Below are 17131 nucleotides of genomic sequence, written 5' to 3' on the forward strand. Positions count from 1 at the left end.
AGCGGGAACTCGACCCCTAACATTACCCCCCCTCCTAGGGCCCCTCCCTCCTTGGGCCTCGCTACGTTCAAAGGCAGCAATGAGCTGTGGAGCCCGAATGTGCTCCACAGGCTCCCAGGTTCTATCCTCTGGACCATGACCCTTCCAATCCACCAAATAAAATTTTTTGCCACGTACCACCTTGCTTCCCACAATAGCATTCACCTCAAATTCATCCGTGGATGAACCCGATGTCCCAGCAGATGACTCAGAAAACCGAGACAAACGAACGGGCTTTAAGAGGGAAACGTGAAAGGTAACGGTGATACCAAGGCGTGGAGGAATGGCCAAACGGTAAACCACAGGGTTGACCTGTTCCAGAACTTTAAACGGGCCAATGTAGCGAGGAGCAAACTTAGTGGACTCAACTCGCAGCCTGATGTTACGGGCGGAGAGCCACACTAAGTCGCCGGGAGCAAAGACCGGAGCGGGGCGCCGGTGTGTATCAGCCGAAACCCTCATTCTCTCCTTGGAGGCCCGGATAGCATCCTGTGTGCGGTCCCAGATGTCACGTGCCTCCACCGCCCAGTCTGCCACCCTAGAATCGGTGGAGGACACGGGCATGGGCACAGGGACACGCGGATGCTGGCCGTAATTAAGGAGAAAAGGAGTTTGACCAGTGGAATCGGCTACGGCGTTGTTCAGGGCAAATTCCGCCCAAGGTAGCAAAGATGCCCAGTCATCCTGCCTAGCAGAGACGAAATGTCGCAAATATGTCACCAGAGTCTGGTTGGTTCTCTCCACCAACCCATTCGTCTCGGGATGGTAAGCAGAGGAGAGGTTTAACTCTATGCTGAGTAAACGGCAGAGCTCTCTCCAAAACCGAGATGCGAACTGGGGACCCCGATCGCTGACAATTTTATCAGGCATACCATGCAAACGGAAAACGTGTTTAACGAACAACACCGCCAAGGCCCGTGCAGAGGGTAACCGAGGAAGCGGCACCAAATGCACCATCTTAGAGAAATGGTCAGTGACAACCCAAATAATGGAGCAGCCACGCGACTTGGGTAGACCCACCACAAAGTCCATCCCGACCATCTCCCAGGGCCTGTCTGCCACCGGTAGAGGGTAAAGCAACCCAGCAGGCCGTTGCCGAGGAGACCGATTCTGGGCGCAAGAAACGCACGCCTGAATGTAGTCCCTGACATCTCGGGCCATATGCGGCCACCAGTATGTTCTCGCCAAAAGCTCTGATGTCCTCTTGGTCCCAAAATGCCCCCCCACTCTGGAGGAGTGAGCCCAAGAGAGAACCTCCGGTCGCAAATTAGCTGGCACGAAAGTCTTGCCCGGGGGCACAGACTCTAGCGAAACCGGAGCTACAGTTCTCAGGCTCTCAGAAGGGACAATAAGCCGAGGCTCCTCCTCCTCCTCCTCAGATGACACTACGGAGCGGGAGAGAGCGTCGGCACGAACGTTCTTCTCCCCGGAGAGAAAATGGAGAGTAAAATGGAACCGGGAGAAGAACAGGGACCATCTAGCCTGGCGAGAATTCAGCCGCTGGGCCGTCTGTATATACACCAAGTTCTTGTGGTCAGTGAAGACTTGGAAGGGAAAGCGAGCTCCCTCCAAGAGGTGTCTCCACTCTGAAAAAGCCAACTTCATGGCTAGCAACTCCCTGTCCCCGATGGAATAATTCCTCTCCGCTGGCGTGAAGGTCTTGGAGAAGAAGAAGCAAGGATGCTTCCGACCTTGAGCATCCTTTTGGAAAAGGACTGCTCCAGCACCAACGGATGAGGCATCCACCTCCAAGATGAATGGTTTATCTACATCGGGGCGATGTAGGATGGGAGCGCTAGCGAAGTGTGACTTAATCGAGAGAAAGGCCTTGGAGACCTCCTCTGACCACAACTTGGGATTTGCTCCCTTCTTGGTGAGGGCGACCAAGGGAGCTACCAAAGTTGAGAAGTGTGGAATGAACTGGCGATAATAATTAATGAACCCCATAAAGCGCTGCACCGCTTTAAGAGAATGGGGTTCCTGCCAGTCCATTACAGCCTGTAGCTTGGCAGGATCCATAGCCAAACCCTGGGCAGAAATGATATAACCAAGGAAAGGCAAGGACTCCTGCTCAAACACACACTTCTCCAACTTAGCGTAGAGGGAGTTTGCCCGTAAGAGGTCGAAGACTTTGCGAACATCTCTCCGATGGGAGTCTATATCTGGAGAGTAGATGAGAATGTCATCCAGATAGACTACGACCGAGGTGGTGAGCATATCCCGAAAGATGTCGTTCACAAAGTCTTGGAAAACAGCTGGGGCATTACAGAGCCCAAAGGGCATCACTAGATATTCATAGTGCCCATCCCTGGTGTTAAAGGCCGTCTTCCATTCATCCCCCTCACGGATGCGAATCAGGTTGTAAGCACCCCGCAGATCTAACTTTGTGAATACCTTTGCTCCCCGTAGCCTATCAAAGAGCTCAGATATCAGGGGTAATGGGTACTTGTTCTTAACGGTAATGGCGTTAAGACCCCTGTAGTCTATGCATGGACGTAAGTCTCCAGTCTTCTTCTGTACGAAGAAGAACCCAGCCCCTGCCGGTGACACTGACTTCCTAATGAATCCTCTTGCCAGATTCTCCTGAATATACTGGGACATTGCCTCCGTCTCCGGGAGAGATAACGGGTAGACTCGACCCCGGGGAGGCTCAGCACCAGGCAAGAGGTCAATAGGACAGTCATAGGGGCGGTGAGGCGGAAGGGTCTCCGCAGCTCTTTTGGAGAACACGTCTGCATGGGACCAATAGTGCTTGGGGAGAGAGGAAAGATCTGCGGGTACCTGTGTAGTAGCAACCTGAACGCACTCCCTCTGACATCTACCCTCACAGGATTTACTCCATCCCAAAATTCTCCCAGAGGACCACTCAATATGAGGAGAATGGTAGCGAAGCCATGGCATCCCCAACAGGACCTCATCAATTCCCTCAGGAATGACTAATAGGGAGATTATCTCCTGATGTGATGGAGACACAGATAGGGTGAAAGGAATGGTTTGGTGAGTAATCTGTGAAGGTAGTGTTGACCCATTTACCACTCGAACGGTCACTGGCTGGGCGAGCATCACCAAGGGTATTGCGTGACGCTGGGCAAAGGCGGAGGACATAAAGTTACCCTCTGCCCCAGAATCCAAGCATAGCTCGACCGTGAGAGTGGATGGGCCTATGGTAATTGTCCCCTTGAAGGACAACTTTGAGGCAAACGTCGCCGTGTCTAGTGTACCTCCTCCAACTGCCACTAGACGCTGACGTTTCCCCGACCGCTGAGGACTCTTGGAGGCAAGACGTCCTGACTGCTGGCAAACATGACGAACCTTATGTGCACGAGCGGACTGAGACTTGGATCCCGCTCGTGTCACCTCCAAGGTCTCATGTGACTCAGATGCCTGGACTGGAGATTTCAAAGGTTTGGCGAAGGTAGGAGCCAGCCGAAACCTCTGCCTACACTGGGCTCGTTCCAACCTCCGCTCGTTAAAACGGAGGTCTATACGAGTAGAAATAGATATTAACTCCTCCAGTGTGGCAGGAATCTCCCTAGTGGCCAGAGCGTCCTTAACATGGTCAGCCAGGCCCCTCCAGAATATGGGGATAAGGGCTTTATCCGACCACTCCAGCTCGGAAGCTAAAGTACGGAATCGGACGGAAAAATGGCTGACCAAGGACTCACCCTGAGTTAATGCCAGTAGTTGGAGCGCTGTATCATGGGTGAGTTGAGGTCCTAGAAAGACCTCTTTCAGCGTGCCCAGAAACAACGGAGCACTCTGCACCACATGATCATCACGCTCCCACAGCGGCGTAGCCCACTCCAACGCCCTGCCCGACAACAGCGAGACAATAAATCCCACCTTAGCCCGCTCTGTAGGAAAACGTGCAGCCAGGAGCTCGAGATGGATAGAGCACTGGCTCACGAATCCACGACAATGTTTGCTCTCTCCAGCAAACTTGTCAGGTAGTGGGAGACGGGATAAAGTCGGAGCAGGGGTGGCAGTGGACAAACTGGCTGCGGCTACACTTGCAGCCTGCACAGCTACAGCAGTGACATCCACAGCTGAGGTTGTACGCTCAAGAGCCGCCAACCTTCCCTCCAGCTGCTGGATGTACCGCTGTAAACGCTGGTCGTCCGCCATTTTACTAGCCAGACCCTGGCGCTAGTATTCTGTTAGGACTGGCGGAACGCACCAAGACAGATGATAAAGGTGCGTTCGCAGTCCGGGGTCCACCGTGCAGGTGGAGACCTGCTGCTAGTAATTGGCAGACAATATGGCGGTACACTAAAGTATACACGCGTGGGTTAAACCTCACCCAGCGTGAAGAAAGCGATCCTGTTAACTCACAGGACCGCAGTACCGCACTAGAGCGCGAGCAAGTGGTCAGCGGACTTAACCCCAGAAGGGATTGAAGCCCGATTAGACCCTTGCTGGCGTAACACCGCAACTGGGTGTGTAGAGAACCTTAGGACAAATATGTGCACAAGAGTGCGAGCGATGCCGCACTAACGGACGCCACTAACCACCCAGACTCGGGTATGGAAAGCGCAAGGCAAGCGCACGGCGCCGTACTGGCAGGCACAGCTATAGGACGCTGAGATGTGTGTTTCGTGTAGATGGCAAGTCGGGCGCTAGATAGCTACCATCATCCGCGAACAGTCAACAACACTAGGGAGGGATATTTAGGAGCTTTCATCCTTCGACATACATCCATCTACACACACACATAATAACAAGACAATACTAGCGCATGGCCGTGCGGTCATGCGCAGTTTATATAGGAGCAGCACAGGAAGTGGCCACAGCACTTTTGCCCTTCTAGGACCTGCCAAGAGGACCAATGGAATGTGCTGCAGAGCCTGAGCACATGACCCTCGATCTCCAACGGGAGACCTTACGCTGGGCATGCTCAGTACATGCAGACAAGGACTTAGTCCCAGAGAAGTCCGCTCGCTGCTGACCAGTACTGACTTTAATGGCAGAGACTGGAGAAGCAGCACTAACTCTCTGAACAGAGTGAGAATGAGCAAGACGCTGGGACCGACGTCCTTGCTGAGCAGGCTCCACTGCGGCTGGACAAGAATGGGAGACCGCAGCGGAAGTGGCTCGAGATTCCCCCAGTGCAGAAGCGGGAACTCGACCCCTAACACACCCCTCCTCACATGTAAAGCGCCATGGAATAAATGGCACTATAATAATAAATAGTAATAATCAGGTATATACCATATATCCTTACTGTGGCCATGCCCATTATGTATCTGTAAGCAATATAAGTATCATCCCTGACTTGCCCACAGGGCAGCATGGTGGCTCAGGGGTTAGCACTGTGGCTTTGCAGCACTGGGGTCCTGGATTCACCAAGGACAACATCTACAAGGAGTTTGTATAATTTTGCAGTGTTTGTATAGGTTTCCTCGCTGTACTCCGGTTTCCTCCCACACTTCAAAAAACATACTGATGGTGAATTTAGATTGTGAGTCCTAACATGCTGATGAACGTAAAGCACTGTGGAATTAATGGCGCTATATAAGTGAGTAAACTAAAATAAATGACCTATGTGCACTGAACTTTGAGAAACTGCACGATACAACCACAAGGGCTGGGGTATGCATGATTCCAGATGCTTCTGCTAACATGTCTGATCTCTGTCCCTCACAGCGGATGCCAGAGGACAGTCATTGTCTTCCTGTACATGTTGATTTTATGACACATACCCATATTGTTATTTTGTGCAGAAAGATCTAAAATGGATTGTATGAGGAGCTGGCTGGAAATCCACCTTAGAAATTGCCCAAGAGTTCTACATAAACTATTGCCATAATTAAGAAGAAAAATGTTGTCAGCCAACTGTTACTGGAATTATTTTCCAAGTTTTTCCAACTAATAGCTTTACAGCCTGATTTTTATCTTTTTCAAGCAACCGGGGCACGGAGTATGTTCCACCTCCAACTGCAGGCATAGTAGCTAATATTTCATCATGACAAACAATGTAATGAAGCCTGTCGGCTTAGAGCATCTGTTCAAAGAACAAACACAAGCAAACCATTTCCTGCTGTCAAAGCACAAGGGAAATTTACAACTCAGGGCGCTGAAATGTAGCCAGGTAAACAAGAGCATTTTGTACACTTTATAACTATCCTGTAGCTGTTTCAAGTAAATGCTTTGTCTCAGCATACGGCCTAAGGCAATAATGAAATAAGCAGCGGCTGAAGACATATATTCACAACACGACCGTACCATCAACCATCATGTACTCAATCAGTGCACTTATCTTCTGCCAATTGCACCTGATGAACACATATCATATGGAGGATTAAACTCCCGCAGAGTGATATCTGTCTGTGGTTGTTGCAGTGTTTGGGCTTTCATATTCATATCTTAATATATTTCTGTCAGGGGAACGGAATTGTATTCACAACACAACAGAAATCTCCTTTTCATCCAGTTAAAAACTTGGTAGCTTAGTTCTTTTTATACATATACTCTCACCTACCATCGAAACCTTCAAAAAGAACCTGAAGACCCACCTCTTCCGGCAAGCCTACAACCTGCAGTAACCACCGATCGACCAAACCACTGCACGACCAGCTCTATCCTCACCTACTGTATCCTCACCCATCCCTTGTAGATTGTGAGCCCTTTCGGGCAGGGTCCTCTCTCCTCCTGTACCAGTTGTGACTTGTATTGTTCAAGATTATTGTACCTGTTTTAATTATGTATACCCCTCCTCACATGTAAAGCGCCATGGAATAAATGGCGCTATAATAATAAATAATAATAATAATCTAACCTACTGTTTTCTCACCCATCCCTTGTAGATTGTGAGCCTTCGCGGGCAGGGTCCTCATTCCTCCTGTACCAGTTATGACTTGTATTGTTTAAGATTATTGTACTTGTTTTCATTATGTATACTCCTCCTCACATGTAAAGCGCCATGGAATAAATGGCGCTATAACAATAAATAATAATAATAATAATAATACCAAACTTAAGATCATATATATTGGGAGTAGGGCCAACCATAAGGTGGGTGGTGCCCAGTGCTGTATCTTTAATTGATGTCCAGTATGTTACACTAAATAATGCCCATATCAAACGGTATTCAAATAAACATACCATTGCCTTAAGGTATTCAAAAACCGGTATCCTATTAGTAAACTAAAGAATGAAGCTGTATCTTCTGCTTTCCCACATATTCATACACAAAATGTTTTATCAAGGAAGCAAGTTTCATGTGCACAGTCTATCTTGGCCAGTGGTGCCCCCTTCTAAATCAAAAAGTGATATGCTCTTTAAGACCACACAGGTTGCACATTCCCAGCCTTGGCTGACAGATACTTTACCAATTCTTCAACTTTTACTACCCATGGAGAACATGAGTCTCTACTCATAGTAAGCATAAAACAGTAAGTTCATCGCAGAGGCACAACTATAGTGGGTGCAAGGGTTGCAGTCGTATCATGGCCTTAGAGATGAGGGGGATACATAAGCCTCTCCTGCCTATATGAGAAGACCAATATTATTGAAGATCCATGATAGTTGGCCTCCCTTTGGATATGCTACATTGGGATCCAGGAGTGAATGGAACCTATTTTGAGAGATTCTCTGACTCCATATGAGCAAAAAAATGCATGCAGGGGTATCGGCCTTCCCAACATTTTGAGTTAAACATAATAAATTCTATTGCAGTTTTTGCAGACTGCTTAGTAAGATTTTCAATAACAGTAATTTACTGACCATCGTTATCATGATAATTTCAATGTATATATTTACATTGAAATTATCCTGGAGAAAGAGATCAGTCTGGCCCCAAAAACACATTGATGTACTGCAATGTATCTCAATAAAATCTTCTACCATCACCTCACTATTGCTGAATTGATATGTGAGCAGCAACGTATTCGGCTGTCATATCACAAATGCTTCTTATTTTCCTGACCTCTTGGTTGCATGGAGTGCTCATCCAAACTGGACGGTGGCAACAGCTTCAATTGCCTGCAAACTGTTCAGATGTTGTATCATCTACACAATACCATCAGGTGACAAAAAATACCTATAGGTAAGGAGATTTATCCCTATCCACCTTTCCAACTTGATTCATACAGTGTTGCCATATGAAAGCTTTTCTCCTTTTTAATCTTCAGCTTGTAAAACCCTACAGAAATACACACAGGGTGGGCCATTTATATAGATACACCTAGGTGGGCCATTTATAAAGTTGGATCCAAAATGGCCGACTTCAAAATGGCCGCTATGGTCACCACCCATCTTGAAAAGTTTTCCCCCTTCCATATACTAATGTTCCATAAACAGGAAGTTGATATCACCAACCATTCCTATTTTATTTAGGTGTATCCATATACATGGCCCACTCAGGTGTATCCATATAAATGGCCCACACTGTATTTTGACACCCGTCCACATTTCCTATCTAGAACTGTCAGCAATTTGCAGGGTCAAAACTGCAATCTCCTTTGAACTAATATGCCAGTATTTATTTTATTTAATAGTATGTTTGGGGATATTGTGAGTCCTCAGATTAGATAGATCATTGTCTTGAAATAAACTCCTAAACAGGCAGAAGATAAAGCATTTCTTATGTGCACTGTCCCTACTACCCTACTATTGGCATGCATAATAAATAATCCTGACATGAACGCACAAAAAGAAATCTTCAAATTAAACAGTAAGCGCCACTGTTCATGCAGACAGAACACTTGACTACTATTTTCTTATTTTAATCATTTAAACTGGATTTGGCCCAGATGGAAAGCACTGCCAACACTGACATCAATCTTCCCAGGGCAGAGAAAACTCCAATAATGTGGAATAATCATCTACCTTACTTCTGCTTTAAGCTATGATCCTCGGTCAAAAGCTAAAGACCTAGAATCTCAAGAGGATCATAAAGGAGGAAGATGATCCATAAACTGCAGACCACTTATGCAATTTGGACATCTCTAACCAGATTAGTCTAAATGTTTAAATTGTGGCCAAGTATTTAACTGTTTGTACATACAATCTACTGATGTATTAAATAGTCAAGTGGGACATAGCCATAAAATGGAAAATGTTCTCTGCATCAATCTCGTTGATTTAATGACTGAATATGTCCTATTAAATGGAGGCAGATGTACTTTCATACTACCAACGTCAGAGCAAGACTACTAGCAGTAATGTATCCTGCAATGCTGAAAATTGTAGATAATGGGCCTAGATAATGTTCTACAAGAAAAGGACATGCTGTTAGTATAGTCCACGAACAGATTGATATTGGAAATTTCCACTTCCTTGAAGTAAAGTCTTCACAATATTGTTTGATCCTTGTTGCCCAATATAGAAATACATTCACAGTTCATTTAAATAGACCACAGCAAAAAAAGTCAGCAGCACCATATAGAAGTAACAGAGCATCTGGCCGTAGGCCCAAGGATCTTGGCCAGGCTCCTATCAAAACCAGACAAATTGAATAAAAAGGCAGTAATAATTAGGAGGTAATTTATTGACCCGTATGAGTGCTGCCTTTTTTTTTAAGGCAATGGCCTATTTTTAAGGTAAGCCATCAATATTAGAACAGTCGGGGTATCAGAATTGGCATTCCCTGCAATTAGAAGTTTGAAGGGGCTGCAGAATTTGTGGGTAATCTCTGACCTTTCATCTATTCTGTGGCTTGATCTTAAAAGAGGAGAACTCCAGTTTATTTCTTCCTTTGGTAGTAATAAAGTGTGTATGCATTATGAATGTGTTAACAAACTCACCAGTCGCCGTCTTCTTCTCTTTTCAAAAGAGCTCTGGTCCACATCAGCATTAAGAGAATGTGAATACCAACCTCCACTCCACACTGTCGATACTGTGTAATTTAGCAAGTCATAAATGCAGTCACGTGATGCCAGAGCAGACTGGACCACCAGAGCAAATGGTGACTGGGAAGTATGTTAGGGTACTTCAATATTGCGTTCTGTGTCCCTATCAGGGAATACATTTGAAATCCCAAGCATGGGTCGATGAGGCCATAAACTGTAATAGTGCCAGCAGATCGAATGTGCTCTCTGCCGTCAATCATTTTTGGGAGTGTAGGTCTACAAGAGGCAGACACTCTGACAAAATAGACTGCATCTGAGTGTCCACCTCCTATAAGCGCACACTCCTGAAAATGCACTGCAGAAAACATGTTCGCTCTGCCATCAACATTAGTCTATAGCCCCCGCATGCATTCTGACCCTGTTTTGTGGGGGATTTTGGATGTACGCCATGACGGGGACTTTGAATGCAATGTGCAGGCACCTTTACTGGACTCATTACACATACACAGATCATTGCTACCAAAGGGAGACATTAAAAATAAACCAGTCCTTTAAAGGGAACTTGTCAGCCGATTTTACTGCTATAAGATGTAGCCACTGCCTTTCAGGGCCTATCTACAGCATTTTATAATGCTGTAGAAAAACCCCCGGTCTGACCTGAAAGACTGAAAGAGAAGAATTACAAGTTATATTATACTCACTCAGGGGGCGGTTCGGTCCAATGGGTGTCGCAGGTCCGGGTCCGGCACCTCCCATCTTCTTGTGACGATGCCCTCCTGCTTATTCATCACTCCCCGGCATCAGGAAAGGTCAGAGAGGCACAGCACCTGCGCACTGAAGTACTTTACTCTGCCCTCATCAGGGCAGAGACAGGAGCTCCAATGCTGGGGAGCGATAAAGAAGCGGCGTTGTAAGATGGGAGGCGCCGGACCCAGACCTGCAACACCTATCAGACCGGACTGCACAGGACTGCACCCCCCAGTGAGTATAATATAACTTATTTTTCTTATCTTGCAAGTCATATCGGGGGCTTATCTACAGCATTATAGAATGCTGTAGATAAGCCCTGAAAGGCAGTGGCCGCATCTTATAGTGACAAAATCTGTTGACAGGTTCTTGTTAAGGTGTTATTTTAGAACATCCACTTCAAAAAAGCTTTGGCTTTTGAAATTATATCAATCAACAAGACATATATATAACTTTTAAAAAAATTAAAATTTAAGAACAGAAAAACCATGCTGCACAATATTTGAAACTACAGAGCTTATAAAGGCCATGTTCAGATGTAGCATCAAAGTTGGGTTATATTTTGTTTATTTGTGTTGAAAATCCATTGCATTTAACAGTGCCAGCAAAGTGTATGTGATGCCATAAAAACTCATATTCTCTGTGTGTTAAAAGAAGCTGTGGAACTGTGCATCTCTTTTCTTCCCCTGAAGACTTCAAGGAAAAGTCTGAAAAAGGCTTGTAAAAATGGAATCGCATTTTTAAGTGCAAAAACTCAGAATTTCTGCACTAAAATTCTCACACATAAGCAAAAGGGGACCGCACATTAAATAAATGTAGCAAAAATGTAATAAACAGAGAACATTCTTATTTGGCATTTTGGTGCAGACACCTGCAAAAAAAAACAAGTGGGAAAAATGCAGTGTTCTTACATGTGGAAACATTGCCTAAGAGCAATGTAAAGGCTAGGCACATAGTATCGGAGTGTTGGGGCATAATCTATCTATACATTAATAAATTAAATTCTATTATAGCACGTCAGATATATCTTTGTCTTTTCAAATAGTGCATTTTAATGTATGTTTTATAGAGTTGAGCAAAAAATACTAAGGCTAAGGCAGTCTTCACTTCTGCAAATGGCATTCTCGTCCGGTCATTTCTTGTGATAAATTAGACCCTCATAAGAGGCATATTATGATGCTCAGGGGCCTAGCTAGCACAAGAAGTGCAAAAGTGAATAATGCTGTGGTTAGGCTGTCACGGAGGACCTGAGCTAGAGGGTAGACTAGGGCAGCACACACCTTCTTACTCAATTCTAATTTTTTTTATGTAAATATTAGAAATCAGTACAAAGTAGATATTTATATAGATAGATATGTGATAGATGATATTCTCAACATTGTATGAGAAGAAATGAGGTTGAATTACTTGAAAGATGTAATGCATCTTGAGGTTGAAAGATGTAATGCATCTTTCATTGATACAGCTTAATGAGATTTTTGTCTAATAGAAATATTAGTCATAAGTTCAGTTGATCTTTGGGTTTTTAACAGCAGAGCTACAATAAATAATGAGGCTCCTTCAACCCCTAAATCAGCTCAGGATTTGAACAGCTTTGCTGACCCTCCCATAGAAACAAGGGGTTAAACGAACAAGAGTTCTTACTTCTATTCTCGACTTGTCAAGTCTTGAATAAGCACTATCACTGAAAAGCAATGTTTAAATGGAGCCCTCAACAGTGAAGGAGTTATTATGGTACTTATAAAGCCCTGGGAGTAACAACAGAAGAGTGAATCACACAAAGAGAGAACATTTTTCCATATCATCTATTAATGGTGCATTTGTTTCACTTTTTTATTTAAAGAAAAAACAATCATTGAGCATTAAAGGGACAAAAAACATGTATTTACCTTGGAGCATTGCTTGTGATTCTGGCACCAAATCAAGGAACCATTGTTCTGCAAAAAATGGAGAGATCAGTTAGTAAAAACACACCATTAATGGATCTGTGAGATAACACTATGCTTCCAGAATCTCTTTTTTTTTTATTTCTGGTTGAGAATAATCATTTTATCTGTCGTAATATGGTATAGCTACTGGCAGGTCAATCTTTCTTTCTGAAGACAAAGAAGATTAGTCAAAATGTAAATAGTTCAATGTCATTCTGTTATGTCTTTTCTAGCTTTAAAACACAAGAATTGATATTGAAATTTCTATATTGAAAAGGTTAAAGTATTTCTATTAGAACAAAAGAAACAGATGTTTAGATTCAAACTGTGTGGTCAACATTAACTGTCAGAGAAGAGTGGGGAAGCCTCCATACACATTAGGTTGCCTTATCTTCCCACCAAAATGGACAGGTTCAGTTGACTTTCATGAACACGAGGAGACATGCCATAAATTCAATCTAAAGATTATTGAAGGTGAGGACCCAACCAATCATGTGGCCCCAAAGCCAAATATTTTGTCCAATTGTCAATAACACATGAATGATCCTTTCCATAGCATTCCTAGAAATATATTTAATTCCATGCCAAGTGTTACAGAACATATACGGCTATTCTGAACTACTGTAAAGTATAATATGGATGAGATGTGAAAGGCTTCATCAGGCCACAATCACTCAACTAACGATTAATTCAACAGTTGTTCAAATATCAATTTATTTCTGTTTTTGTATCCATTTTGGGATGACAAAAATGGAGGTAAAATCGTACAGTACAGGATCCATTCATTTGAATTGGGATGGAAATGTCCTTAAAAGTCTACAATTTTATCGCAATTCAACTGAAATTTATTTTTAACTGAATCAAGTAATGTAGTCTGCACAACTTTTTGTCCAGCAAAAAAAGAAACAACTGGATTTGTTTTAAACATTGAAGTTTATGAGAAAAGGATTCCAATAAATGGTTATCCATCATGTCACATCAGCTAACAGATCCGTGTTTCAGAGATGCGCATGACCAGAACCCTTTAATTCTCGTAAAAAAAATCTGTTACAAACAGAACAGAAACAAATGCAAATCGGAAACCAAAGTGTGTCTGTTTTTGCAATAGATCTATTTTTTATATACTTGATCCATAACAAATGAATAAAAGATCAGATCTGTGAAAAAAGATCCTTAGTAACACCATCAATAAGGTTGGTGAGCTTGCATAGATAAGGTGCCATAAGCTCTCAACAAAGACAATCAATTCAAGAAAAGATGTTCAACACCTACAAAGGAGAGTAAAGTCTATTGGTGAATGTGAACTATGAGATGGTAATTATATTAATTGATATCACACGAAATCCCTGGAAATAAATGAATGAAAACCTAAATTCAGAATGTGCTATTTCTCTCTGTTCTTCTACTGTTATTAAGACTCCTTGGCTTCATTGGTAAGTGGTGATTTTATTACAGAAGTAACTTTATACCCACCCAAATTCATCATATGAGCTTGTGTTTGAGCAGCATGAAACAGCCACACAAGGCTTGGCAGAGGAAGGCCTTTACAGGCTAACAGTCTAATAGTTAAGAGATTAGTGTAGTAGTTAAAAATTTGGCCCCGTTTTGTGGTTAGTAATTGCCAAACCAGGACTCAACTAAATGTTATTGCTGGAATGGAGACAAATTGCTCAAGACGAATAAACCATGAACATCTACCAATATAAACATCAAAGGATTGATTTAAAACATTAAAACTAATGTTTAAATGGTCCACTAGCATGAAATTCTTAATTGGAAAGAAAAATACAATTTTTGCTAGTTTAAGTTGTCCAAAGAAGAAATCATAATTTCATTAAGTTGTTAAAATGGTCTTTTTGGGAATATATTTAAGTACACTAAAATGTAGGGGAAACTGGACTAATATTTTCCAGATAGTAGGCTAAAATGTAGTTAAAACTAGGCAAATATTCTAGAAAAAAGTATGGTAAAATCTCGAGGAAACTAGACTAATATCACTGTTCCACAGCCAAATTGGTTCAGAGATGAAAACAGATTAACTTAACTAATTTTGTGGTGCTGAAAACAAATATGATGCTTAAATTTGCTGATTGACTCTAATTTTCAATATCCATACTAGGTTTTAATTGCTTATAACACCTTTCAGGCAGGCTTACAGAAAAATTGTCTTTATTATTTCATCATCATTATTCATCATCATTATTGCATTGTTAGTAGCAAGTTCTTTACATCTATTTAGTCTATTAAGCCTTCATTATTCTATCATCTAAGGGTCACCAATCAAAAAAAGGTTGAGTGAAGTAAAGATAAAAGATGAAGTCTTTATTATACTTCAGATCCGCAAGCTTCTTCAAAATGAGTATTTCCGTATATGTTGCAGGGCAAGGAAAAGCCTGCATGGGTAGCATTTACATTAGTGGTAACTAATTTTTTGGGAAACTCAAGAGCAGATAACGATGAAGAGTTGGTGGAAAATCTTCTCAAAGCAGATAAGAATCTTGGCTGTAACATGTCCTTAAAGATACATTTATTATATTCATATCTAGAGTTTTTTCCACCAAAAAGCAGAGCAGGGAGCAATGAGCACCGTGAGAGATTTCATCAAGATATTGTGGTTATAGAGAAATTATATCAAGGAATATAGAGTCCATCAATTCTTGCAGAATAACTATTGGGCAATTGTAACAGATTGATCAACATATGAGGAACTCAGTACGCATTAACCCCTGAGTCCAAAAGAAGAGAACCAAAAATACCCATAAAATATCATATTTTATTATCAAAGATTAAAATTTGACAGGTATGGTACAGATACAAAAAACACCCAGGGGACCAGGAATACACCCTTAATAATATGGCATGATGGTATGTCACCAAATACAGCCAAAAGAGGAAATTCCACAATTTCTAGGGGTTAATCAATGCTATAGGCCACTTAGATATTGTCTAATCTGCCCAACACATGAAATGGAAATTGAACATTACACAATGCCCTAATCGGGCATACTTAATAAATCATGCAAATGTAGGCACAGATATTAGAGCATATATTACCTCGCAGCTGTAGGTTGAATAAAGCAGAGGGTCCGATATCTAGTGGTTCAATAGAGCAGTGGATCCGGTGTCGGGTGATTCCGGGTGATTCCGTGCTCCCCTGCCGCCCCGACGCGCGTTTCGCCCTTGGCTTCTTCCGGTGGCGTGCCCAAAGAATGGAAGGTGCGGTCTTTTAAATAAGGCGGTCAATGAATGAGCGGGGACCGAGCGTGTGATGTGAGTCGTTTCCGGTTGGACGTACTCCGTCTTGATTACGGAGAAAGGAAGAGGGGAAGTGACGTAAGTGACCCGCAGATGGAGCGTAAGCTTACCATAGCTACCGCATTAGGGTTGTGCCTATCGAATTCATACGAGTCGGCATCCGAGCAGAGTCCACGGCGCATGCGGCAATCATGATCATCCATGGAGGGCACTTCCCAAGTAGCGCTCAATGGACCGCCCACTGTGTAGTGCGCAGGTCCAATATACTATTTACAGGGGAGATGACATACAGTTATATACTATATACAGGGGAGCTGACATACAGGTATATACTATATGCAGGATATGACATACAGGTGTATACTATATATAAGTGAGATGAAAAACATGTATATACTGAGGAGAACATGAGAGGTGTGAGGTGAAAATGAGAGGTGTGAGGTGAAAATGAAAAGGTGTGAGTGCAAAATGAGGGGAGTGAGGGAAAATAGTGGAGTGGTCGGAAAATGACAGATGTGAGGTTGAAATGATAAGTGTTCAGCTAGTATATACATATAATCTTTGCTGCTCATTTTACAATTCTGATAGATTGTAAGATTGCATTGCCTTAGGGACTTCACCTTCACTAACATACCCATCAAATGTGACAACATGAAACAGGTGACCAGTAGGTCTATGTTCTAACCACTGTTGTATTGCATGTTTGCCACACATGTCATGAAGTGGCATAAGTTTCAGTAGTATGAATTTAAATAAGTTTTATTTAAAATCATAATCAATTAAAATTGACAAAAGGATCCTGCAAAAAATTATATACAAACCATATGTCACTCAGTATCCTTTGGGCCAAAATTAACTCTCTGTGCATCCAGTTTTGTATGGAAGCATCTTGAGGTTTTTCTGTTGTATTTGTGGTGTCGTAGAAATCACCATACAGCAGCCTTTGGAATACCTGTAAATCCAAACTAGGATTTGAATGGAGCAATTTTTGTCCAAATTGAACTATAAAAGCCACAAAGACCTAGTGTAGTCTCTGCTGCCCCACCAATCCTGACGAGTCTTCTTCTACACACTACAATTGTATTATAGTCAACCATCAGGATGGTGGAGAGATTTGTGCATCTGATGTATTGACCTCTACTGGATCAAAACGTGGCAAACTCTCAGGTAAAATAGTACAAGTTTTCTAGGTTTTCATCATCTGGATTATTATTCCTCCTCAATGTCAAACTTCTTGAAAATGGTGATAAACATGTTTTGTCCAAAGTGTAATATAGCAAAGCTTTACAAGGAAAACTATTACATATAAAGAGTCATCCTACAGTACATATAAACCAAAGTATTTGAACCACAATCATCACTGAATCAGTCATT

At 42.8% G+C, this 17131-nt stretch overlaps 1 protein-coding gene across 1 annotated transcript in view; it reads right to left on the reverse strand.

The window, feature by feature from the left end:
• Positions 1-17131, reverse strand: part of ANOS1 (anosmin 1) — a 358629-nt gene that overhangs the window by 290608 nt on the left and 50890 nt on the right. The window contains exon 2 of the mRNA XM_069761580.1: positions 12464-12511. Within this exon, the coding sequence (XP_069617681.1) occupies positions 12464-12511 (48 nt within the window). The remainder of the gene's footprint in view (positions 1-12463; positions 12512-17131) is intronic.

Source organism: Ranitomeya imitator, chromosome 3 (genome assembly GCF_032444005.1).
Source record: "Ranitomeya imitator isolate aRanImi1 chromosome 3, aRanImi1.pri, whole genome shotgun sequence".
In the NCBI taxonomy this organism is placed as follows: domain Eukaryota; kingdom Metazoa; phylum Chordata; class Amphibia; order Anura; family Dendrobatidae; genus Ranitomeya; species Ranitomeya imitator.